At 39.6% G+C, this 26,238-nt stretch overlaps 1 protein-coding gene across 1 annotated transcript; it reads right to left on the bottom strand.

The window, feature by feature from the left end:
• Positions 1–20,456: 20,456 nt before the first annotated feature.
• Positions 20,457–25,626, bottom strand: LOC119422331 (keratin, type I cytoskeletal 13). Its single transcript, XM_037689685.1, has 8 exons — positions 25,224–25,626; positions 24,930–25,012; positions 24,651–24,807; positions 22,948–23,109; positions 22,736–22,861; positions 20,812–21,032; positions 20,685–20,695; positions 20,457–20,599 (listed from the first exon to the last, which is right to left on the bottom strand). Exons 1-8 carry the CDS (start codon positions 25,569–25,571, stop codon positions 20,502–20,504), a joined length of 1,206 nt encoding a protein of 401 aa, XP_037545613.1. The 5' UTR covers positions 25,572–25,626; the 3' UTR covers positions 20,457–20,501.
• Between the last annotated feature and the right edge of the window lie 612 nt (positions 25,627–26,238).

Below are 26,238 nucleotides of genomic sequence, written 5' to 3'. Positions count from 1 at the left end.
TGAAATGGTTGCCACAGCTAGTTAAATGTAACCAACACAAAACTAGCTATAATTCAAACATTTTTACAGATACTGAGCTAAAATCAGTTACAGCAGTAGCTAAGAGTTGGCCCCAACTAATAAACTGAACACAAAAGGATTGTGCATGATCTTGATGTAAAATGTTGACATTAACCGTCACAAATAACTGTATGTGTCTGTTAGCAAAATATTTCATGAACCACTGGATGGATTTGAATGAAACTCTGAGAAACTAAACAACAGCTGTACAGTTACAAATGATTTACCTTTGGAGTCAACTTGCTGCAATATGGCCACCACAGCCAACTGACTTTAGGAAACACACAAGCGGCTAATATTTAGTCAGTTTTACAGGTACTGAGTTAGGATTTGGTGTGGTAGTACTTGAGAGTCATCACTAACACATACTCTGAGCACTAAAAGATTGTGCAAAGGTTCAAAACTTTGCCTGGCAACAAAATTCAATTCAATTTGGTTTATTTATATAGCGCCCAAAAGCACATTTCTTAAAGGAATGTTAGTTTTATAGCCTTTGCCTTTATCAAGTTCCATGTGCAAGATAATTAGTTGTAGCATCTAATTTATGTAATATGGACCAATTACACATTGTGATCAACTACCTGTGTGTTTTAAAAGACAAGAAAGGAAACTGTGGATAATTTAATTACCAACCCTTAGTGTTTTTATGACGTGTTTATCTGAGTCTGCCTGAAACTATAGCAGGACATTAATAAACTTCTGTCTAAATGTTGGCAGCGTGTCAACTTTACGGCCTTGACCCACAAACCGACTTTGTTTTTAATCATTCGGTCGAGTCGAGTTCTTCGGCACCCCATTGTTCACCTTATCGTACACAACATCCCCCCTCAGTTCAGTGCTCTGTGTAGGAGAGTTGTGGCTTTGTAAGAGGGATGAAACGGGGCGTTTGTGTGTGTGTGTGTGTGTGTTCTTGTTTATGTTACTTGTGAGGCCCATTTTTCAACACATTTTGAGGACCAGCTTTGTGGGGACCAAAGCCCGGTCCCCATAAGTATTAGTGTCGTTGGTGTGTTAATGGTTAGGTTTAGAACTAAGGTGTGAATTGAGGATGGTTTAGGTTTACAGTTAGGTATGTACTGGTAATGGTTAGGTTTAGGGTAAGGGTCAGGATATAGAAATGAATGAAAAAATGAATGGAAGTCGGTGCACGGTCCCCATAAAGATAGAAAGACAAACATGTGTGTGTCTGTGTGTGTCACCCTTATCTCAGCGTTGGACCTGGGCCAGTTTCTGTGAAGATGAACAGAAACATCTGGTCTCAGCTGGGGGGAGGTGAAGCAAACACATGCAGGTCACTCTACAGTCAGGAAAAGAAGTGAAACTGTATCCTGATGTGTGCTCAATAATCCAAGTAGAAAAATCCAACACAGTAAAGTCAGGTCCTCTGGACGAATTCTTCTTGTTGAAACGTTTTGTCTTTTATCCATAACACTTATTCAGTCTGAGGAGCTGCAACAAACTCAGTCTTATAAATAGTACATAATTTTGTTAGCTTGCTTTACATAATCTACTTACTTTTTATGATACTTTAAGACACACATGGGCAACGTATGGCCCGAGGGACAAAAAAGTCCTTTGACAGTCCCTTGAGTGTCCCTTCAACCAACCCCAAAATCCTCAATTGAAAAAAAGTGCATTTTATCAATGAAACCTTATTATGTTTACTTTAAATTAGTGGTTCCCAACCCTGGTCCCTGAGGAACACCACCCTGCATGTTTTAGTTGTTTCTCCGCTCCCACACACCTGATTTGAATGAAAGGGTGATTAACAGGCTTCTGCCAAACTTAAGGAAGTAATTAGACCACTGAATCAGGTGCGTTGGAGAAGAGAAACAACTAAAACATGCAGGATGGCGTTCCTCAAGGACCAGGGTTGGGAATCACTGCATTAAACGTCTTCTAACTATTCAAAACGTTTGGATTTAGATAGATCAAAACTTTTTTTTTTTTTTACCTGGTAAGTCATTGTTTGTGTTTCCTGAACTACACAGAACCCTAAAAACTCCAAAAAAAAAAACAAGCTTATCTCTTTTTTGCTGTATTTTTTTTGTTTTTGTTGTTGTTGTTGCATAGTTTATGCTAATGACTATTTTGTTACAAGTATCAGTTTACAGAATGTCTTAAATTCATGATGAGTATTCCGCAGACATGTTTTAAACAAGATATGATACAACAAGAAAATGCATGGAAACATTTATTTTCTTTCAGCTGCTCCATTCCGCAGGGGTTGCCACAGCAAACTGACTCGCATTAATTGTTTTTATGTCAGATGACCTTCCTGACACAACCGAGGGCCACCAAGCCCATCGAGCTACCGCAGCCCTCTGTGTAGAGCAGAGAGCTGCCATCTCGGGTGGCCAGGGAAACAGCTGCCTTGCTCAAGCACCCTGGGTGAACAGTGCTTCACCTCTCCCACCCACATTTTTTTATGTTGTCGGTCCAGGGGGTCAACTGGCAACCTTCCTATCACTGGCTCATCTTCTCTAATCTCTGTGCCACTACATTTTGCATAACTTGGCCCCTTGGAAATGAACAAATGGCAGAGGTTTGTTTCTGGAATAGATCAAACCCATTAAACCCAAAAGCTATTTCTTCCTTTCAAAAAATATGTTTTCTCTGCAAATGTTTAGTTTTTCTAGTGATTTTTTTTAGATTTACTGGTTAACTGTTACATTTTGTAAGGTTGAAGCTGAGAGACATTCACAACACGTACTACTAGTGCTACTTGTTGAATAAGATCTTTGTCTAAAACATTATTAACAGTTGGAGTCAATCCTGTTTGTCTGTTAGCAAAATATCTCAAGAACCACTGGACAGAACTGAATAAAACTCACATGGTCTAGTCAATGGCTGTACACACAACTCATTAACATTTGAAGTCATTCCAATTCAAGATAGTTGCTATTGCTAATTGGCATTAGCCAGCATAAAAATGGCTACAACTCAGTATATCTTACAGATGTTGAGCTATATTTGGTCTGGTAGTAGCTGAGAGTTGTCCCCAACACATATGTTGAAGTTGAACATGACATAATGTGTGAGACTGTGCCTAAGTTTGACCAAAATGGTTACAACTCTGTCATTTCTCAACATAACATTGGTCTAAAACTAATGTGAAAAGCAGTGAGTGATATTCATTCCTTCAAATAAAGCTATACCTCTTATACTCAATTAGTATTTAAATACTTTTCTTTTTCTACTTTGCTTCAGCCCTCGATGGATTCCTGTCTGCTTTGTTTGAGCTTCTTTCAAAAGACACATTCTGCTTTGATTAGTTACGGTGGCAGACTTTACAAAAGTAGCTCTTTTCTTTGCCAAAATGGATGCCAGGTTAGTTGCCAGGCCCCTCGCCCTTTAAATGCTTTACAGGAAGCTTTACTGTCTTCCAGGCAGCCATTTGTTTTATATTAGTGGCATTAGAAAAGGAATGGAAGTTGTACAAAAAGGTCTTTTATGCAGCTCAGGAGCAAAACCTTTTCAAACATGGTCTCTTTCTGTGCTTTTCAATTTTCCCTAGCAGTGGTGTCCTTTTTAAACTCTTCCTCTCCTGCAAAGTTCTCACAAATATGTTGTTTTTCTAAAGTGAATAGATGTATAGAATGTATGTATGGAAAAACTGCTAAAACAATGTCTAGTAATTTGGAAATGGGCTGTCTCTTGCACAGATGAGAATACTACAGAATGGTATCCGAGGCCCTGTTTACACAACACCAAATAAAAAACCTATACCATTTTTGCTGCTTTTGGCTGTTCGAACCCGACTGAAGCTGTTGTATTTCTGACATCAAAGATTTTTAATTCAAGTCTCAGAGTGGAGGGTTTTGGAAACGCATGGCATCATATGGTGCATGCACACTCTGAACAGCTGGAGTCAATAGTTTTTCTGCGCATGTGTGAGAAGATGAACAACAGTAATTTTGGTGGGTAATGGAGAGCTGTTTGTGTTGCTCACCCCTTTCAATGAGTTGGAGCAAACCAACTGCTCCCTTGGTCCAAACAAAGGTTTGCAAGTTCCACCGTTTTGGATGTAACTGTTTGTATGATCGAAACTGAACTGAACTTGTGCATATTGTTGAAATACAAAAATGACAATGCTAGCTAATAATCTGAAAATTATAAAAATTCCAGCAGATTCAAGGAGCACAGCGTTACAGTGTAAACATGTAATTTTATTAAAATCAACACTGGAAGAATTCTAACATTTCCTGAGACTGTTCACATGTAAAAAGGGTCTAAAAGTGGGGAAGGACACTGATGTAAGGTCCAGTTAGACCATGTGTCTTTTTTCAATGAAACAGAGCTTTTCTGCCATGGTTTGGCCATTCATGTACACAAGCTGGTTTATACCTCTAGTCTTACATCTCACTTACTCAGGTGCATGATGAAAATTGCATAGCTTCCGTCCTTTACCACCTGCTGACACCATGTTGTGCATTGCCCCCAGTCATAACTGTCTTGCAGGCTATGAACGCATTGCGTGATTGGTCAAAACTTTGTGGACATGTTGGTTTATCTGGAACAGCTCACATTTTTTCTGCATGTCATTTCGCTGAAAATGATCAGCTTCCAGAAGCAGGTTGTCTTCCAAAAACTGAGAATACATTTCCAAGTGAAAAAAAAACCTCTGTCTATCCTGCTGCTGTTTACATGCTTAGCTATGTGCAGGATGTGGGCTACAGTGGGAGTGCTGTGGGAGGGCAGAGGGAGGAATTATCATGATTTATCCCCCACGTCTTCTCCTTGACTATAAACGCTCCATGAGACAAAGACATCTGAAACTACGTAATGACAGATCCACCGACTTGTCTTGTTGCAATAGAAACCAAACTTAAATGGCAGTGAGTAGAGTATTTTTGTGCTACTCACCCTTTTTCAGGGTATAGGAGCAAACCAACAACATCCTTGGTCCAAAGGAACGCAGCTGCATGCATGTAGCAGAGCTCGGCAAATTCAGGGTTGCCAGATAAACCATATCATGTTGCTGCTGATCTGTTTCAATGTTGATGTGTTCATGCGTGCACATCTGCTCACAGACTCATGTTCATGTTTGTGCTGATGTTCAATGTTTTATGTTATGAGTGCTTAGTGTATATTTAGTTGATGTTTTTCTTAGTTCATATCTTAGATGTTATTACTGTTTTTCTTATACATTTTATTGTTGGATGTAACTGGGACCCTGTGTACATAATTTCACTCCACCACATGTACCACATGAGGTGCAAATGACAATAAAGAAACTCTGACTCTGACTCTGACTCTGATAAATATAAAAATGTTTTTTAACCTCTCCTTTTTTGTCACATATTCACCGAACACGTTATACACCTCATCTTATAACACATTTACTCAGCACATATGACATTTTGGGTCAAAAAACAATAATTTTATAGTGACAGTACAATAGTTCATCATTCACTCATCTGGCAACTAGAGCAGATCTATGTAAATGGGCTCTTTTTGTTGTTGTTTATTTGTCTCAACAAACATTGAAAAAAATCACTAGTTTCCAGAGGTTGTTCTCGTGTAAACAGGGCCTAAAACACACTCAACTAAAATATGTCTGTTTTCTTTACTGCATTTCAGAAATGACCTTTTTGACTCACTGATGACCATTTTGACGGTTGATACCAGCACAGAAAAGTGGACGTTTAGCGTGTACGAACCAGCAGAGCATTCCAGCAGGCACACTCATTTATCATAATCGCTCTAATTTTGTCACTCAGCTCTGGACCTATCTAACAAGATCACCTCTGTCAAACATCAATGATAATTGTTGCAGTTTGGTTGAGTTCTGTGCTGTGACAAATCCCAGACATGTCTTCCAAACTCCGAGGTGGAGCTGATGCATGAAAAGGCCTTTGGTTTGTGCATCACGGGGTGTGTGATACATGTCTGTCAGGATCACTTGAGGTCAACCTGAAACTGTTTCCATGTCTTATATGGTGTTTTAATAGTTGCTGAGCCAAAAAAAACCCAAACAAAACTAATATATATATATATAAGGAATACACAATATTGGATTATTGGCCGATATTCAATATGTTAAAACTTATTTGGCCGATAAGAGATACAGATGTGTTTTTATATACTTTCCTTTGTCAGAACATAGACCTCTTATTTAGACTTATTTGCTACAAAAAATGTGTAACAGCTGTAAGAGCTGGTGACATATATTCAGTAAAAGCCATATGCCTAGCACTTTAACTTATATTAAATGAAAAGTGTTAAATATTATTTATTTGCATTAGTCACCTGCAATGCTGACTCACTTGTGGAGGCTTGCTCTGGGTTCCTAGCTGCAGTGTGCGATCTTCTGCACTTTTGTGCATGAAGGACAGCCTTTTTAAGTTAAAAGCTTTTGTCTATCCATTGTGCCATAAGATTAATCATGCTAACGGGGGGGGCAGCACGGTGGCGCAACTGGTAGAGCTGCTGCCTCTCAGCGAGCAGGTCCCTGGTTCAAACCCCGGTCCAGGGGCCTTTCTGGGTGGAGTTTGCATGTTCTCTCCGTGCATGCGTGGGTTTTCTCCGGGTACTCCGGTTTCCTCCCACAGTCCAAAAACATGCATGTTAGGCTGATTGGTAACTCTAAATTGTCCCTAGGTGTGAGTGGGAGAGTGAATGGTTTTTGGCTCGTTTGTCTCTATGTGGCCCTGTGATGGACTTGCGACCCGTCCAGGGTGTACCCCGCCCCTCGCACAGTGATTGCTGGACATGGGCACCAGCGACCCCCGTGACCCAAAATGGAATAAGCGGGTAAAGAAAATGGATGGATGGATGGATGGATGGATGCTAACGGGGCTAACACTTGACGTCTAAATGTCTGTGGTAAAACTCATCCAAGTGCTATCGGCTATTAGCTTCTCAATGACATTGGAAATGACATCTTGTAACTTGGATAAGGTTACGTTGGAAAGATATCTCTGACTGGGGACGATGTAGTGAGGCTCAACGTAGTCCAAAAATCTTTGGAATCTGACATTCTCACCAACAAAAAAAGCATCCACACTGCCGACATTTTGAATTTTCCTCTCTGCCATGAGATCAGGTAGGCGCACGGGACGTCATCACATTGTGCTGCCGCTGCAGGCATCCTTGTCACTTGGTTGTCATACAAAAACAGCGTCATTTACATCGGTGAGTTATTTTGATGGAATAGTCGACGTCCGATATTGAAGTTTAACGCTAATATCAACCGATATCATGCCGATAATATCGTGCATCTCTAATACATAAATATATGTGTGTGTATGTTGACTCGGTAATTGAAAAGAAAGTTGTCGGCATCTCAAGAACAGTATTTAAACATATGTTTTAACATTTTGTTTTGTGATTCCAAAAACTGTTTGGATTCACAGAAACGTCTCATGTTAGGAGACACCCCAAAACAAAATATAATCTCTTTAGGTCTTTTTGTCATAATGAAGCCATAGATCATCGCTTCAGCAACATGTATGACTAAACTGACAAATGCTTCATATTCAGTGTACAGATGTAAATAAAGCATATGTGCAGCTTCTGTAAAAAAATAAAATAAAATTATAACATATTTTGAACTGGCAGCTAAACACCTATAAGCAGACAACTTAGAAAACCAGTTTCACATTCGTTATTTTAATTTGTTTGGGAGACAAAGACAGCTAGCTTGGTGTCTTATTTTCTCTTGCTCAAAACAAAAAAGTCCAAGCTTTATATTGACAACAATTTGTTTTATCTTCTGCTGTAAAACAAAGTCCAGTTATTGATGAACACCTCCTTTAACATTGATCCACATCAACTAATCTACATCATTTAGAGCCACGGTCTGTCTTTTTCCTGTTTGTTAGTCGGTTTTGTTTGTTTGTGAAGGAAAATGGGCTCAAACAGAACGAAGGGCAACATGACTGAACAGGTTGAGCTAATGTTTTAAAAAAGGTCACTCTGAATGACATGCAAATTCAGTTTGAACACAATTTACCATCGGAGTCCTGCTTTACATCATCTGAACAAGCTTGTTTTGTGTCCACAATCAAGAAGGTGGGTCCTGTTCAAGTCATTTTCCGTGAACTGTTGCCTTGCAGAACAATAGTTGAAGTCTGAACTTTGGTTGCTGCCTTTCTGTGTAGTTTGTGTTATAGTTGTGCATGGATTTTCTTAGAGTTCTTGATTTTCTCCCTACAGTAAAAAACTTAAGGTTTAGAAAGGATGTGCATCTCTTTAAAAGAAGCTGATTCTTGGTTGCTTTCAGAGCTGATCCAATTTGAACAGTTAGTCACTTTTTATTGTCAGTGATGACCTACATCGTTATGACTGACCTGTCAATCACCCATCCCTCCCTTGTTGTTCCCCATTTACAACAACTGCTGTGCTTCTCTCTTTTGTCTGTTCTACATCTCAGTGGAAAAACAAATGAGGAGGCTTTGTGTGTCTGCATCTGAGGAGGAAAACACCCAGAAATCACAAGGAAGAAGAAAAAAGAATGGCTATCCGTAACTCAGTTCCCATCGTTCGTTTTAAAGATACTGATTGTTGGTGTTGTCACATTCATAAAGGTTTGAATGCCTGTAAAGTGTTCAAATTATTGAGATCAATTTTGCTTCAACAATTTTCAGCACGTAACTCATTCCTCAATTTTTGTTCAATTTCAGCAATTCATATATCAAACCATTCAGCTCATTCAGGACAATCCTGTTGTGACTTTTGGTATATGTACATCATTAATTTTTTTTAGAAATATTTAACTTTTTCAGCCAAGTTTTTCTCAATGAAAATGAATGGAGCTCTCTTCATGTCCTTCAAACCCTTTGTGCTGTTTAAAACCTTTTTAAACAGCACAAAGGGTTCGCTTGTTGCTCATTTCAGCTTTTTATAGCTCTTTTAGGAATGTTGCTTTGCTGATTTTGGATTTTTGTAACTTAATCAGCCTCTCTGAAGTGATGGGCAGGTTTGGTGTCAAGGAAAGAAATCAGGATGGTCCGATGGTGGATTTTGTCAAGAGAAAGGAAATGACTGCAGTCAACACTTATTTCCATAAGAGGGAGGAACATAAAGTGACCTATAAGAGTGGAGGAAGGAGTATGCAGGTAGACTGCATCATGTGTAGAAGAGGAAACCTGAGGGAGATTGGGACTGTAAGGTTATGGCAGGGGAGAGCATGACCAGACAACATCAGATGGTTGTGTGTAGAATGACTTGTTGTGAAGAAGAGAAAAAGAGTAAAATCAAAAAAGACCAAATGATGGAAACTGAAGAAGGAAGAACACTGTGAAAAATTCAGAGAGCAACTGTTAAAGGCTCTAGGTGGTAAGAGAGAGCTTCCAAATGACTGGGCTACTACAGCAACAGTAATTAGAGAGACAGGTAGGAAGGTCCTTGGTGTATCATCTGGACAGAGAATGGGGATATGGAAACCCTGTGGTGGAATAGTGAAGTGCAGGAAGCTATTCAAAGAAAGAGATTAGCCAAGAAGAAATATGACAGTGAAGACTGGAGACTCTTATGACTGAAGAGAAGAGACAGAAATTTAAGGAGATGTGCTGTTGAGCAGAGAGGGAGGTAGCAAAGGCAAAGCAGAAGGTGTACAATGAGTTTTATAGGAGTCTGGACACTAAAGAGGGTGAGAAGACTTGTACCAATTGGCAAGACAGAGGGATCAGGCTGGAAAGAATGTGCAGCAGGTTAGATTTGTGACAGATAGGAATGGTAATGTTCTAACAAGAGTCTGACAGAAAGATGGAAGGAGTACTTTGAGGAGCTAATGTATGAAGAGAGTGAAAGAGAAAGAAGAGTTGAGGTCATAGAAACTGTGGAACAGGAAGTGGGAAAGATTAGTGAAGGTGAAGTCTAGAAATCTCTGAAAAGAATGATGATGGGGAAGGCAGTAGGACCTGATGATGTACCAGTGGATGTTTGGAAATGTCTTGTAGAGAAGAAAGTGAAGTTTTTGACTCAAATATTCAATGGCATACTTGAGCATGAGAAAATTCCTGAGGAATGGAGATGTGTGCTCGTGCCCATTTTTAAGAAAAAGGGTGATGTACAGAGTTGTAGCAACTACAGGGGAATTAAGTTGATGAGCCACACGATGAAGATCTGGGAGAGAGTTGTGGAAGCAAGACTTAGATGAGATGTGACTATCTGTGAGCAGCAGTATGGTTTCATGCCAAGAAAGAGCACCACAGATGCCACCTTTACTTTGAGGATGCTGATGGAGAAGTACAGAGATGATCAGAAAGAACTGTATTGTGTCTTTGTGGATTTAGAAAAAGCATATGTCAGGGTGCCGAGGGAGGAGGTGTGGTATTGCATGAGGAAATCTGGAGTGGCAGAGAAGTATATTAGATGGGGACAGGACATGTAAGGAAGACAGCAGGACAGTGGTGAGATGTGCTGTAGGAGTGACAGATAGCTTCAATGTGTAGGTGGGATTGCATCAAGGATCGGCTCTGAGCCCCTTCTTGTTTGCTCTGGTGATGGACTGACTAATAGATGAGGTCAGGTAAGAATCCCAATGGAATATGATGTTTGCAGATAACATTGTGATCTGTGTGAGAACAGGAAACAAGTGGAAGAAAACTTGGAGACATGGAGGTATGCATTTGAAAGAAGAGGAATGAAAGTCAGCTGTAGTAAGACAGAGTACATGTATGTGAGTGCAAGGGAGGCCAGTGGAACAGTGAGGCTACAAGGAGCAGAGGTCACAAAGGTGCAGGACTTCAAGTACTTGGGGTCCACTGTCCAGGAAAATGGGGAATGTGGTAAAGAGGTGAAAAAGAGAGTCCAGGCAGGATGGAGTGGATGGAGAAAAGTTTCAGGAGTGATTTACAACTAAAGGGTGGCAGCAAAAGTCATAGGAAAAGTTTACAAGACTGTGCTGAGACCAGCTATGTTGTATGGTCTAAAGACAGTGCCATTGACAAAAAGACAGAAGAAAGAACTGGAAGTTGCAGAAATGAAGATGTTGAGGTTCTCTTTAGGAGTGACAAGGATAGATAAGATTAGGAATGAGATCATCAGAGGTACAGCACTGGTTGAACAACTGGGAGATAAAGTTAGAGAGGCCAGACTGAGATGGTTTGGACATGTCCAGAGGAAGGATAGTGGGTATACTGGTAGAAGGATGATATAAATGCAGCTGCCAGGAAAATGACAAAGAGGAAGGTCAAAGTGGAGATATGCGGATGCAGTTAGAGAGGACATGGAGGTAGATGGAGTGAGGACAGAGGATGCAGAGGACAGAGTGAGATGGAGGAGGATGACTTGCCGTGGCGAGCCCTGAAGAGGGAAAAGATGAAAGAAGAAGAAGATCATTGTATGTTCCCATACAATGGCAAAATTAGTTATCTGCATTTAACCCATCACACGTGAGACACACCCAGGTAGAGTAGTGAGCAGCTATGTGAGCACCCAGGGAGCAATTAGGGATTAGGTGTCATGCTCAAAGACACCATGACATGTGCGAATGGCTGGGTGTCGAACAGCGACCTGGTCGGCTGCCCTACCTCTACCCCATCTCAGCCCCCCTAAGGTAATGTTGCTTTCTGTTTGTTGAGGTGATACAGGATACAAAGGTTATGCTTAAGTTGAGAAACAAGTGTCTATAGCACAGATTATTATTAATACCGATATGTTTAGGGTCAAAGCTTAAATTAGAGGTAGGTCTATGACATCATGGTTTTAAAGGGGTTGTGTTTTGTCTAACAACTTGAAAACATAAGGGTGGCCTTTAAAATGGGTTCTATAGGAAAAATCCATTTAGAATCTCCTAAAGAACTGTTTCTGTGTGGACGGGGTTTTGGATCTGTATTCATTCTGAGCTATTTTAAGCCAATTGTTTCTTCTGGATGTGTGTGTTCAGTTTCTTTTTGATGAAAATCCTTTTGTCTTCAATCACATTTCACTCCATAAACCCTTGGCAATGATGCATGGGTTTTCCCCATCGTTTACTGGTGGTAGGACAATTTTTTTCTCTTATGGGTTTTATTTTGTTACCTGTAAACAAAACAATGATCTGCATTCCCACTATGCTTTACGTTGGTTGCTCTGTCAAAAAAAAAAAAAAAAATCTCAGTGTGACTTTTTTTTCTTTTTTTTCAAGCAGTTTTTTTGGGGCTCATCTTTCAGCAGTGATTTTCTAGATATTTGTATGTGTTTACCAAATCTACGCAAACCTCCATGGTGTTATTTCCACAGAATCTCTTCTTGGCACCATTTCATGAAAATGGGGCAAAGAAAATGTTGAAACTAAGATTTACCATAATAATCTTGGCTGCTACCGTGTAGCCTTTAAATCAGTGACTTTTATTGCTGTTTACAACTGTGGTGCTTTCAGATGGCTGTCTTTCCTTCAGCATGGCAAAAAATAAACTGGAGATAACTTTTCACAGATTAGGAAAAAACAAGTCAAGTTTATTTGTGTAGCTATTAATCGCCCTGATAAATATAATCTCTGATGGACTGTCAGTCTTCACATTATGAAAACAATGACTCCACTAAGATCCTCACTAAGAACAATAAAGGAAACACCCATCAGAAGCTCTTTAAAGGTGCTGAAGTAATCTGTCTGGTCTAAGACAAGATTCTCTGATTTTGGACTCACAGTGTTCAAGTTTCTCACAGTCCAAATAAATGTTCCCTTGTTTTGATGAGGGGCTTCTGCTATTGTTTGGTTTATGAGTCACTGTGGACAAGGGCTGGCACCGGTGCTGAGAAACAGGCAGGTACCAACAAATTCCTCGGGAGGACAAGACAATGACAGATTGAAGTTTTTTTAACAAAGCTGGATGAGTTCACTGGATGAGTTGGGTTTGTCAGCATGGATGGGCGTTTTCACCAAAAACCAACAGCTGAGTTAAATCTCAATCGCAGAAAACTCAAAGTCCACTTTTCTTCTCTATTTTTATGATCTCACATCTCTGCAACTATTTTCAGTAAAAGTTTAATCCCTGTATTGGATTAGAGAGTAATGTCTGTGCATGAACCCTCCAGACTAAGATTAAGGTTGTTTTTCAGTCTGGATCAGTGGAATTGAGAGCAAAGTCTAATTTTTGCCTAAAACAAACTGTGGATCTGAAACATCCAGTAATGTCAAACCTTTAGGTAAACATATATCACTCAGTGGCCACAGTCTAATCAATCATTTAAATCTTTGAAATCTTTCTAATAACTCTGTCATAATCTTAATATTTCAACACTTGGCCTTAGTTGGAGGTTTGTTGACTCAGACAGGCGTAATTGGCCACATGACTCAGTGCAAACACTCCACCTACACCTCACTTTCTTTCAGGTCGGTGCAAAAATAAGATCCACCAATTATAAAAACGTTAGCAGAGAGATTTTTCAAATAAATTGAAAATATATGTTTATTGCAATCGGATTAGATAGTGCCGGGACATTTTAAATTCTAAATATTCACAAGTATTTATGTTAAACTACAGTACACAAGAATGCAAATAAACACAAACTACCAAAGAAATGTTTTTTTTTTTTTTTTTTTTTTTTTAATCCAGTGTGATTATGAGTAAATGTTGGTAGCAGGGTGGCTCTGAGAAGCAGACTCGGTTATAAGTGTGAGATTATCTACAACAATGAAGGTTAATTCCTCCATTCGTTCAGGTCTGGAGATCCTGTTTTCAAGCTTTAAGTGTTTAGGAAAAGGTTCTTTTCTATTTAAAGACATGGAAAGTTGGGACTTGATAAGAAAAAAGGCCCCAAGATAAAAAAGAAACTACCATCGTTCTTTTGAAAATAAAACTTTCAAGCTAGATACTTTTTCTGCAACATTTTTTATTATCAACTTTGATACTCTTGTAAAGTCTTTGTTTGAAGTTTTAGGGATTTTCCCTCTTTTACTGTCCCATTTTCATGCATTGTGTGCTATCCTCCTCGTGTGGATTTATTTATCCTCTTGCAGAGATAACTGGCTACATCAGTCAGAAGCAAAGACAGGAAGCATTCTTGGGCTCATGAACTTGAACTCATCATGTAGATGGAGAACAGAAGGAACATTAACTTCAAACCTGTGTTAAAAGACAACTATGATCCTGTTTCTTTGTGGTTCCCACTATTCATTTATTCTGTTTATACTTTTAATATCTTTTGATTAATTTATTCACACAAGAAAATACTTGGCTAGTGTGGTGAGCTATCTCACCGGGCTGTGACGGTTGGAGACTCGTAGGTGAATTGAAATTGTGAGAAAATACAATTTTCTATTGTGGTCTCACCAAATTTTGAGGCTCTCGCACCAAACAAGTGTTTAATGAAAAAAATAATGAATTAAATAGGCAAGTTTTAGCCATAATTATTATTTATCATCAGTGTGGTTTTTAGACCTGGACAGTCATGGGTTAGTCTGGATTGGTTTTGATTAAAGGAGAACTCCTCTAGCTTGCTACGATTTCCTTAGAATGGATGAGTTTGAGGGCACTATGTAACTATTTTGAGGAAAAATTTGTCACAAACATTTTGAGCTTTTTTGATTGCGAGCCTCTGCAACTCGTGAGGAACAGAAACTTTCCAACGACAGCGCCATTTGCCAACTTCTTACCAACAGCTGCAGCCCAACGAGAACTTTAAAAACCTTAAAAAGCCATATTTGATCATTAAAATGCTTGGCTTCAGGAACGTTTTGTGAGCATTGTGAGCCTACGGTATATGTGCAGTGTGTGAAAGAAGAGATGTTCTCTCTGTTTTTTGGTTCAACCATACCAATGTGTGTTTTTATGTTTCCTGTGTAAATGTAGATGGCACCAACAAAAGAACACTACTTGCTTGGAGTTTCCGAGCTTCTGCAACATTTACACTGTTATCTCTAAAGACCAAGTAGATAACTACTACTTTTTTTTCTTTACAAATGATGTGTACCTGAGCTGCACTGTGTCACAGCTTGTTGGACCTGTTGCCTCACAGAAAGAAGATCCTACATTTAATCTTGGCAGGCATCTTTCTGTGCAGTCTGCACGCTCTTCTCATACATGTGTTGGTTTTCTCTGGTTTCCTCCTGCTGACCAAAAATATTCATCTTAGGCTCAAATTTGAATAAAATGGTTTGTTGAAACAAAAATTGAACCACAACACTCTGGTTTTCATGTCCACTTTTATTAGTAATCCAAATAGTCTTTATTGGTCTTCACATAAATGTGTTGATTTTATTTTTTCAGCAACTTTGTGTTCATGTACAAGTGGCTTCATCATAGCATATTGGTACATTGTTGCTATGGACACATAAAGATAATCCACTTTCTGTTTACAGCATAGCAACTGGAAGGTTTGTATCACTACTCTGCACGAATCTCATCTATTATTTTGAGTTTCTGACAGTCTGGCTTCTTGCACCTTAACACAGATGCACCCGATATGGGGAGGTGACGTTCACACCTTCAGGAAAAAAAAGCTGTTTGGTGAAAACTGGTTTTTCACTTTAGAAATAGTTGGCACACATGTGTCATATCAAAGTATCTCATCAGCGTGCTTTGTTGCCATCCACTGAGGTCTGTTACTGCTTATTGCATGTTTGTAATGGATAAAATACAGCTCTGGGTTTTATTGGAAGAGAGAACATCTTGGGCTTAGAGTTTAGATCATCAGTTCTTGTCACATTTACATTTTTTAAATGGCTCTTTAAAAATATATGGGTACTTTGGATGAATATTTTTATCCACGTTAAATGAATAAAACAAGTCTCCCTTTCCAGTGCTCAGAGATTTGCGCTCTGCCAAAAGAAGAATGACAATGTTTTGTTTTGTTTATCTCAGGCTTCCATCAGTTCAGTATTAGATTATGAAGAATGAGCAGCTAAACTGTTTCACTGCAAAGCCCTCAAACTGTGAATCTCATCAGATGTTTTTCAGGTGCATATTAAACTCCTCTGATGTTTTTATGTATGGGTAAAAGTATAAAATAACATTTCACTGTAATTAGCATATGCTAAAAGGCCAAAGTGACATGTAATCATAGCAATAGCACTTCAGTTGCTAATCTGAATTAGGAAGTGAGGCTAAATTAAAAAACGTTGTGCTCCAAAATAATGCAAAAAACTTGTGCATCCATTTATCACTTGGGGGGGGGGGGGGGGGGGTGTCTAAAAAGCTCCTTAAAATGTCATCAGTTGATTCAGGAATGCTGCTGGTGGAAATCTGGTGAGGTAGGAGAGATCTGTCACGGTTGTACGAGGACTGGACCTAAAATTCAGACTGACACAATGAGTTTGAAGAAACAACCAAAACTAGTTTATTAACAAAAAACAAAAGCATGGCAGCATAACTTACACACAAAACTCAAGATGGATCACACAATGAACTCTAGAAATACAATGAGGAAAACCAAATGTGTTGGCAGGGAGGCCAATAATGCTCTTATGGTGAGTTGAAAGACATGGCCTGAATATAAAGGACAGAGATTATTGATGGAGGCACCTGAGTAGATTGAAAACAGGTGAGAGTGGCAGGCTGACTGGAAAAACACTGAGGAGATGTAAGAGATGGCACATGGAAAAACACTGATCTGATGAGAACAGCAGAACGCAACATTAGGATCCAACAAGAAGTCACTAAAACACACAGATCCTGACATATTTCTCAAATTTTAGCTTCTCTCTCTTTCCATTGACTCAATGTAAGATTCAGAATATACTTTAAACTCTCACTTCTAACATGCATAGTTCCCATTTTATATTAATGATCTTATTCATATACTTATAAATACTATATATCATACGTATACTTTTTTCAAGATGGCGGCTTGCAAGGATGCATGAACTCTGAACTCTTGGTTTTAGTGTACTGTATAGTTTTTATAATGGTTTGGATGTTTTTATCTCCACCTACATGCACGGCCACCACTGACCTCCAGTCACAGTGTATTTATTCACACTCCAGGAACATCAGGTGAGGCAGGTGCTGAAGACCATGCACACCAGGAAAGCAACCGGACCAGATGGTGTACTTGTAAAAATAACTTGGACCTGTGCTGACCAGCTAGTGGGAGTCTTGACCAGATTGTTTAACCTCTTACTGTCACAGGCTACCAACCCCAGTGCCTCAAGTCAGCTAACATCATTCCTGTCCCAAAACCTTCTGCCCCCAAGTGCCCCAATAATGACAGGATTATTGCCTTATCATCGGTTGTTATGAAATGTTTTGAGAGACAAAATAAATAGATCAATGGAGGATGCCATTGCTATAGGTCTTCACTCAGTGCTCAGCCACCTTGAGCAGCCAGGGAGTTATGTCAGAATGCTGTTCATAGATGTTAGATCAACATTTAACACCCCTGACATCCTGGTGGACAAGCTGATTGACATCGCTCTCACACCCTCCACTTGTGCCTAAATCAAGAACTTTTTGACTGACCATCTTTAAATGGTGAAAGTTGGCTCCACCTCCTCCTCCACCCTAGCCACAGTTACTGAAAGCCAAGAGCTCAGGGACCGGACATCCAGCAGTTATTGTCATTAAGTTTATTTTATGGTTTAAAATCTATCAAAGTTTATGCTCATTAAATCCAACAATATTCAGTCAGGTCATCTGAATGGTTTATTTTGTTGCTGAGACATTTCGTCCTTCATCCGAAGGACTTCTTCAACATGAGGAGCCCAAAACAGCTATCTTACCACCAGCAAACTGTTTTATTTTCCCACTCTGGGAGTGTGCTGTTGGTGGGATTGAGTTTGGTTTGGTAGGCTCCTCAGACTGAAGAAGTCCTTCAGATGAAGGACGAAACATCTCATCAACAAAAGAAACCGCCCAGATGACCTGAATGAATATTGTTGGGTTTAAAATCTAGTTTTATTTAAAAATGAACCCATTGGTGGGCTGAACTGAGCTCACGCGTGGGCCTGATTTAGAATTGAATGGTTGAATAGCCCTGTGCTAGAAGGTTAAGCTAACATGGACTATACTTTCATTTTAGTACATTTTTGTTATAATGTTAAATTGTAGACTTTTGCATTTTTATTTTTATTTTTACAACATTCAAATACAAATTTGAATTCTTATTATGTTTCAGTTGGAAGAATGTGAACTTCACTTTGCTCACAGATCAGGAAACTCTGAGCAACCTTCTTCATTCTGTAACAACCAGGGTGACCTCTGTCTCTGCATGTTTGCCAAGGACCGTGATGAAGGGCGACCGCCTCTGTCAATCAGTGTCAAAGTTATTTGACTTTTAGTAAAATGCCGTCTCCGCCCTGTGTGGCTATTTCAACAGTTTTCATGTTCAATGACCAAACCCCACGCTGAGGTGTCTTGCCTACAGACACACGGCTCTAACAGTTCGAACAGTAAAGATAGCAGCTTTGTGCCGAGAAACTCTGACTCACAGCTGCGAACCTGTTTGGAGCAACATGATCCTTAGAGTCTGCTGTGAATGTACTACCACACCCCATCCACAGACATTATCACATCCTGCTCAACTATTCACCGTGTATTGTGCGTTAATCTCCAAGAGTGCAACATCTCAGACAAATATCCTGGACTAAATTACTGACAGATTATACACACTAAAACCTGCAGTTGGAAGGTTGTGTGAGAATTACATTTGCACAATTGTTTGCTCACTCCATGTGCAGCCAGTTGCTGCATATTAGGTTAAACATTCACCCTAGATGAACTTACTGGCTTTTCATTTAAAACTCAGTTAAAATTCATTTATGTGCAACAGCAAGTGTGAATAAAAGATTATTGGCATATTGGTTTAGTTTAGTCCCAAACTGCACTTGATCAAGGTATTTCCCAGTGGACATAATTTTATTTTAAATCCTGCTGCTCCTACTGTTTATTTACTCAGTTTGTCTTTCTTATTTGCTGTTAATAGAGCTGCCCTGTGTGGGAGAGTAAGGCATGAATAACTTCTTAAATGTTTCTGGAATAACATTTGTTTCAGCCATTTATGTTAGACAAGTATGGTTTTAAATATGGAAGGAAGCAGTTAGAAACAGTTGGAAGTGTTTTGTGATGGACTCCTGGAGCTCCACAAACACAGCAGATTGTCACATGGTGGCCACACCCTTCACAGATGTGCCATATTTTTATTTTTGGACTGCAGAATGGAGATTTTTAACTGAACTGCACCCTCTTGTGTTGAATTATCATTGTAACTATACCACTGTCTGCGTTAATGTGATTTTATGTTTAAAGAAAATACTTTTAGGACAGCTTATAGACATTGTAAGGAGAAAAAAGTAAATTTTAAATATAACTTTTTAACACCTGAAACTGTGTATCATTATTTATTTTCTGTAGAAATCTGATCGATTCTCACAAAGTCAAGGAAGTTTGTAAGACGAGAACAAAAAAGTGTCCCAGCCTATTCGCAATGTAAATAACAGATAAAGGTGGAGATAATAATATATTTGAAACTGAGTTTTGTAAGGCAACAAAAAAGGATTTATAGAGGGCTTTGCAAAAGCCTGCAGCATTTTGGGGAAAAGAAAACCTTTAACAGAAAAATACATTATTTTTCCACAGTCTCCAACTGTTTAAAGAAGTACTGTCCATAGTTTGCACTGTTGTACAAAATTAAATACACTGTTATTACTATTTTTCTTCTACAGTTTTAAACATGCAACCATTCATATGCTGATAAGGAAGTTTATGTTAAGTTTTGCGTCTTCAGGACACCACAAGTCAATTTTCAAGATGTACATTCTACCTAATGTTTGGGAGAAATTATTTTATTATTGTTATTTATTATTATTTTAGAATATTAAAATGCAGCTGTTTTAACACCTTCTACTTAGATTTTGAAGTACCTCATAGTACAGAAACTTCTGTTAAAAAGGCTTAATGAGTTCAACAACAGAACCGCTTAAAACAAGTTCTTTTTGACTTGACTTTTTTTGTAGTTTTGTTGTATAAGTTAGAATCTTGAGTGTTAATTAAGGCCTCAGCTAGAAATTTTTTACACTCACACTGGTGAAACAGAACCACTCTCAATATGTATACAATGGCACCATCTTCTGGTGATGTACCCCAAGGATGTGTGTTTAGCCCCCTTCAGTTATTTTATATATTTGCTAGATTTTAGATCGGCTTACTCAAAATTATGGTATTTTCATTTCTATGCAGCTGGCACTAACTTGCACATGCTGACAACACACTGGTCTCAGCAACCCTGCTAAAATCAACTTATTCTGGAATTCAGTCAAGAAGTCAACAATCAAACTCATTATCCCCAGTTTCTTTGAATACTGTTAGGTCATTAATTCCATCCTTTTCTGTCATTTTAATCACATCAAGAGCTTCTTAAAATCAAATCTTCCCACAGCCCTCTCCACCTTTGACTAAAATTGTTTAAATTAAGACTTCAAGGCCTCTAGGAAGACTTTGAGGTGCTATTCATGGGGGATAATCAAAAAAAGTCATAGCACTACAGCAAAGTGGTTTATACATTTTACAAACAGACAGTAAACAATTATGTTCGCTTCAAGATCTTTATTGAATTTTACTGGTGGTTTCAACGTTTTACTGAACGTTATCAACATCCACGTCAACAGTCTTGCTGGATTTAACAATCTTTCCATCAATCACTGTCTCCTGCACAGTAATTACCTTTGTGATCACTGAAAAACGAAACAAGAGTCATGAGCAATTGTAATTTCTGAAAGCTTTAATATGTTCCTAATATTTTAGTAGAAAGTTTCTTACCTTGTTTTGAGCTGGTATTGAAAGAAAGACAAAAAAAAAAAAGGATATTAGTTTGCACTTCTGTTGTTTGTTTTGTTCATAATAATCTCATCATCTGGCCTATAAATTGAATTTTTTTAGGTCTCACCTTTCATCTTCTCCATCAAGCAGCCTCCTGTACTCTGCAATCTCGTTTTCCAGGCGAGTCTTCAGGTCCAGAAGCACGCCATACTCCTGAGTAAGACTAGTGATGCTGCTGTTAATCTGGGCTATCTGCACCTCCAGGTTTGTGACCTGTGCCTGGAGACTTGATAGTTGGGCAGTGTAGCGGGCCTGAGTCTCTGCCAGGGTTCCATCCAAAGATACTTTCTATTGTTATAAGAGAACGAGGTGATGAGGTTTCTTTCATTAAAGACAACACATAGACAGCAGCTGAAACATTTGCTTTAATGCTAGATGTGAGATAATTATCACAAGTCTGTTGCTGGGTTTCCATGCAGATAAATAATATCACAGTTGGTCTACAAAGTTAACTGATGTTTTTTGTTTACTGTTTTTATTTGATTTTTATGAGCTTGTTCAACAGGATCACCAGTTGGTAGAACCAATTCACCAGTAGAAAATAATGCTCAACAGAATAACTATTATACTGATAAAAATGCTCAAGGTCCGAGGGTACAATTGAAAAAAAAAAACTGATAATTTTTAACACTTAAAACTGTGTGCTCGTTCTACGTTTTCCATAAACTATCATGTAAAGTAAGAACCACTACCTGTGTAAGTGCTGATTCAATGTTCCCACTATTGTTTTCTTTATTTTTTTATTTTCAGTTCATCTTTTGCAATCAAACTACTTCTGCATTAGTTCATGCATTTCTATTTTACTCATTCATTCTTTTTTCTTTACAATTTATACCTTTGTTGGATGTAACTGGGACCCTGTGTACACAATTTTGTTCCACCACATGTACCACATGCATGACAAATAAATAAACTTTGACTTATGACATCGTTCAATTTCTTCAAAGACGTTCTGTTTGAAATCACCTTCAACATATTTACGCTGACTTCTTTTTTTACTTGTAGTTTCTAGCACCCAGACTGCTAGGTTTAGCTTTTAGCTACTGTTCTGCAACATTTAGCTTTAAGCAAGCCTTTTGCTACTTTTTTTTAGCAAATATTCTGCTACTTTTAGGTTTTAGCTAGCCTTTTGCCTATTTTAGTTTTTAGCCATGTTTTGCTACTTTGAGCATTTGACTAGGTTTTTGTTACTGTTAGCTTCTAGCTGACCTTTTGCTACTGCAACTCTTAGCAATTCGCTACTTTTACATTTTAACTAACCTTGTGATGCTTTTAGTTTCTAGTTACCATTTTGCTACTTTAAAATTTTGTTGGCTTTTTCTTATTTTTTTTTGTTTCTTGCTATTTTTTTATCATTGTTATTATTTTAGTTTTTAGCTAGTGCTTTGCTACATTCATGTTTTGACTAGTTTTCTGGGTGTTTTAGCTTTAATAACTCACTTTCAGCTTCTGTAGCAGCACGCTGCATTTAAACTCAATTTTAGTTGAAAATTCAGTTTATCCAGTTTTCATTGACTATTTTCTTCAACCAAGATCTAAATCGTCCTAAACTTAAACTTATTTGTAAAAGGTGGGTTTGGTTAGGCAGCACGGTGGCGCAACTGGTAGAGCTGCTGCCTCTCAGCGAGCAGGTCCTTGGTTCAAACCCCGGTCCGGGGGCCTTTCTGGGTGGAGTTTGCATGTTCTCTCCATGCATGCATGGGTTTTCTCCAGGTACTCCGGTTTCCTCCCACAGACCAAAAACATGCATGTTAGGCTGTTTGGTAACTCTAAATTGTCCCTAGGTGTGAGTGAGAGAGTGAATGGTTGTTTGTCTCGTTTGTCTCCATGTGTCCCTGTGATGGACTTGCGACCCGTCCAGGGTGTACCCCGCCCCTCGCACAGTGATTGCTGGACATGGGCACCGGCGACCCCCGTGACCCAAAATGGAACAAGCGGGTAAAAGATAATGGATGGATGGATGTATGCGTTTGGTTAGGGGTTGGACATACCATGCTAAGCTGGGACTGCAGTTCAATCTCGAGCCTCTGCAGGGTGGACTTCAGATCTTTAATCTCTGTGCGTTTTGTCATCAGACTGTCTGAACTTTCTTTTACTTCCACCTCAATGGCTGAAGACTGAGCAGAAACACAACACACACATATTAATACACCAGTCAACTTTTTAAAAGTCACTTGAACTAATCTGTGACTTCACTTCTCACCTTGTTCTGATACCACAACTCCAATTCTCTGCGGTTTTTGGCAATTAGAGCCTCGTAGTGATCCCTGATCTCTGTCATGACCTGGTTCAGGTCCACAGAGGAAGGAGCGTCCACAGACACGTTGACCTGACCGCCCATCTGAGTCCTCAGCTGAGCCAACTCCTGCAAGGGATATGGGGATTATGTCAACATTTCAATCCGGATGTTTTTGATTCTTTGATCGTTGGGCAAACAGAAACAATGAGCTAATGGAGGAAGAGAAGAATACGAGGAAATGGGCAGAGAGACGTGGGGCAACACTGGAAAAAGCATAAGGCAGCAGAGATGTTTTTGAAAACAGTAACCTAACATAATATTTCCTCTGTTTTAACAGGTGAGACAGAGGTCATGCATTTGCTCAGTACACAATAGAAGAATAAGGTAAACTGAGACAACAGAAAACAGCTGCCACTGCAAAGATGAATGACTTTAATAAAGTTAAGTCAGGTCCTCTGGACAGATTAAAAAAATGTAAAACTTGTTGAAACTTTTTGTCTTTAATTCAAAATGCTTTGTCACTCTGAGGAGCTGCAATGAACGCAGTTTTATAAATGACATCCCAGTGGCTTTTAAACCCCAAAATACATTACAGCAATGACTGGTCCATCCCAAAAATCCAGTCCCCCGGCACAAACAGAGTAATATTGTGCATGCTGTTCAGTGTCAGGGATGTGATCAGTCTTACATCAGGGAAACTAAACAGCCACTGGCCAAAAGGATGGCCCAGCACAAAAAATCAACATCAGACTAGGACTCTGTGGTCTACACTCATCTCCAGGCCAGCGGTCACTCTTTCAGGGATGAAGATGTTCACATCCTGGATAGAGAGGAATGATGGTTTGAGAGAGGAGTAAAGGAGGCCATCTTTGTGAAAAGAAACTGTCCATCATTAAACAGGGGCGGAGGCCTCCATGTCCAACTGTCCCCCTCTTACAATGCTGTTATTGCTAGTATCACTCAGCCCCCTGTGAATAGCAAGCGACTATCAAGGCACTAACGATCAGTTGTTAGGCTGGTGGTCCTCCTTTATCTTGTGAACAGCTAGTTTTGGCCGTCGCCAGCAAACTGGTTGATCCACTATGACAAGGGGCTGTTTACAAAAACTGAATTTATTGCAGCTCCTCAGACTGACAAAGTCTTTTGGATAAAAGATGAAACGCTTCAACAAGTTTTTTTGTTTTTTTTAATCCTTCCAGGTGACCTGACTTAACTTTGTTACATTTGTCTGGATTATTGAGCATGCAGCAGGATATTAATGACTTACAACTTATTTTCAGGTTCTGTGCAGACATTGTATACACAGAGTTTGCATGTTCTCTTCGTGCTGTGTGGGTTCTCTCCTGGTACTCCAGTTTCATCCCACAGACCAAAAACGTGCATGTCAGTCTGATTGGTAACTCTAAATTGTCTCTAGGTGTGAGTGAGAGAGTGAATGGTTGTCTCGTTTGTCTCTATGTGTCCCTGTGATGGACTTGTGACCTGTCCAGAGTGTACCCCGCCTCTCGCACACTGACTGATGGACATGGGCACCAGTGACCCACACGACCCGAAAAGGAAGAAGCGTGTAAAGATAATGGATGGATGTAGAGACAGACATTGACAGATCTTCCCAAATAATAAGGTTGTTAAGATTCTTGCACTTGCTCCCTTAGCTGCCATCTTACCTCCTCGTGGTTCTTCTTCAGATGGAGGAGCTCGTCCTTCAGTGACTCATACTGACTCTCCAGGTCCATTCTGGCTAGATTCAGTTCATCCGTCACCCGCCTCAGTCCAGCGATGTCGCCCTCTACAGCCAGTCTCATGTTCAGCTCAGTCTCAAACCTGAGAGGACAGAACAGGTCAGAGGGGTGCCAGATCCTCATGGAGGGCAGAGTTCATGCTCTGATGCCTGTGTGAAATAGCCCTTCAGTGGCAGGGCTGAAACATGCAAAGAGAATACTTACTTCATTTTGAAATCCTCAGCAGCCAGTTTAGCATTGTCGATGTCCAACACTGTCTTGGCATTGAACATGGAGGAAATGCGAATCTGAGAAAAAGTTAAAGGTGTTAGCTGAAAATACACTTGAGCTCAGAATCCTTACAGTTTAAACCATTTATAACAAATACCATTTGTTAAAATGTACAAAATGTTCCTTAAATTAAGTATATAAAAGTGTTCGGAACCCCTAAAGTTAAATACAGACCAACAGATCCCTCAAGGAAACAGATGATGAGAAGAAGCTCTTGCTGCTTCTTACCTTGTCCTGCAGCTCTTGGATGGTGGCAAAGTAGTGGCTGTAGTCAAGGGTGACCACAGTTTTGCTCTCATACCACTCTCTGATCTGCTTCTCCAGGCGCTGGTTCTCCTTCTCCAGCTTGTGCACCTTCTCCAGGTAGGAGGCCAGACGGTCGTTCAGGTTCTGCAGTGTGGTCTTCTCGTTGGCGTCAACGTGGAGGTCAAGCCCTTCAGTGTTGCCCAGGCCAAGGAAAGGTCCATAGCTCATCTGGGATGAGGAGACACGGGTACCACGACCTCCTGCTCCACCGTAGACACTCATGGTCTTATGGCCGATGGCCTGGCTGTAGGATCTGGAGCTGAACGACATGCTGGAGAGTCTCGATCAGGTCGAAGGACGTCTGAAGATATAACTGGAGTTGAGCTGCAATACAAAGCATCACCTGCTCTCCTTGGTTATATAGCTGCCACTTGCAGATAAGTGGGAAGGGCTTGAAGTTCCAGCTGAAAGGATGGAATGTGGTTGACAGATGACCCCACATTTTACCGTGCAATGTCTTCATCGCCCTGGGTGTGGAGATCGATGGGTATGGGGGCTGTTCTCTTATTTTCAAGACAAACTTGCGATTCAGCATTTTCTTGTTTCTGGGCTGAAGGGCAGTGATTGTATTATTCTTTCACCAGTCGGCTTATAGGCGTTGAAACTGAAAAATACCATACCTGACCCTTTTTGAGCATACCGGTGACAAAAATGGCACATACCAGAGACAATTTTAAGCTTTATGAAACCTGGGCCGAGAGGGGCGAAGGGCAGCTGCAATTAATTGTTGTCATATAGCCGCTAAAGAATGTATGTTTAGGAGCACGTTTTGTAAAGTTTAAACAATGCAAATCAGCTAATAGAAAGATTTTTAGGTACTAAGGTTTACTTACAGCAGAAGCTACAGTAACTTTCAAGCTACCGTTGTGAACAAGGAATAACGGTCAAAATCAGTTTGATAGTGTTTGTGTTTCGCTTGTTCATTTTAGCATTTAGC

This window comes from Nematolebias whitei, chromosome 16, assembly GCF_014905685.2.
Source record: "Nematolebias whitei isolate Nwh7 chromosome 16, NemWhi1, whole genome shotgun sequence".
Taxonomy (NCBI): Eukaryota; Metazoa; Chordata; class Actinopteri; order Cyprinodontiformes; family Rivulidae; genus Nematolebias; species Nematolebias whitei.
This window is presented reverse-complemented; position numbering and strand designations above follow the sequence as displayed.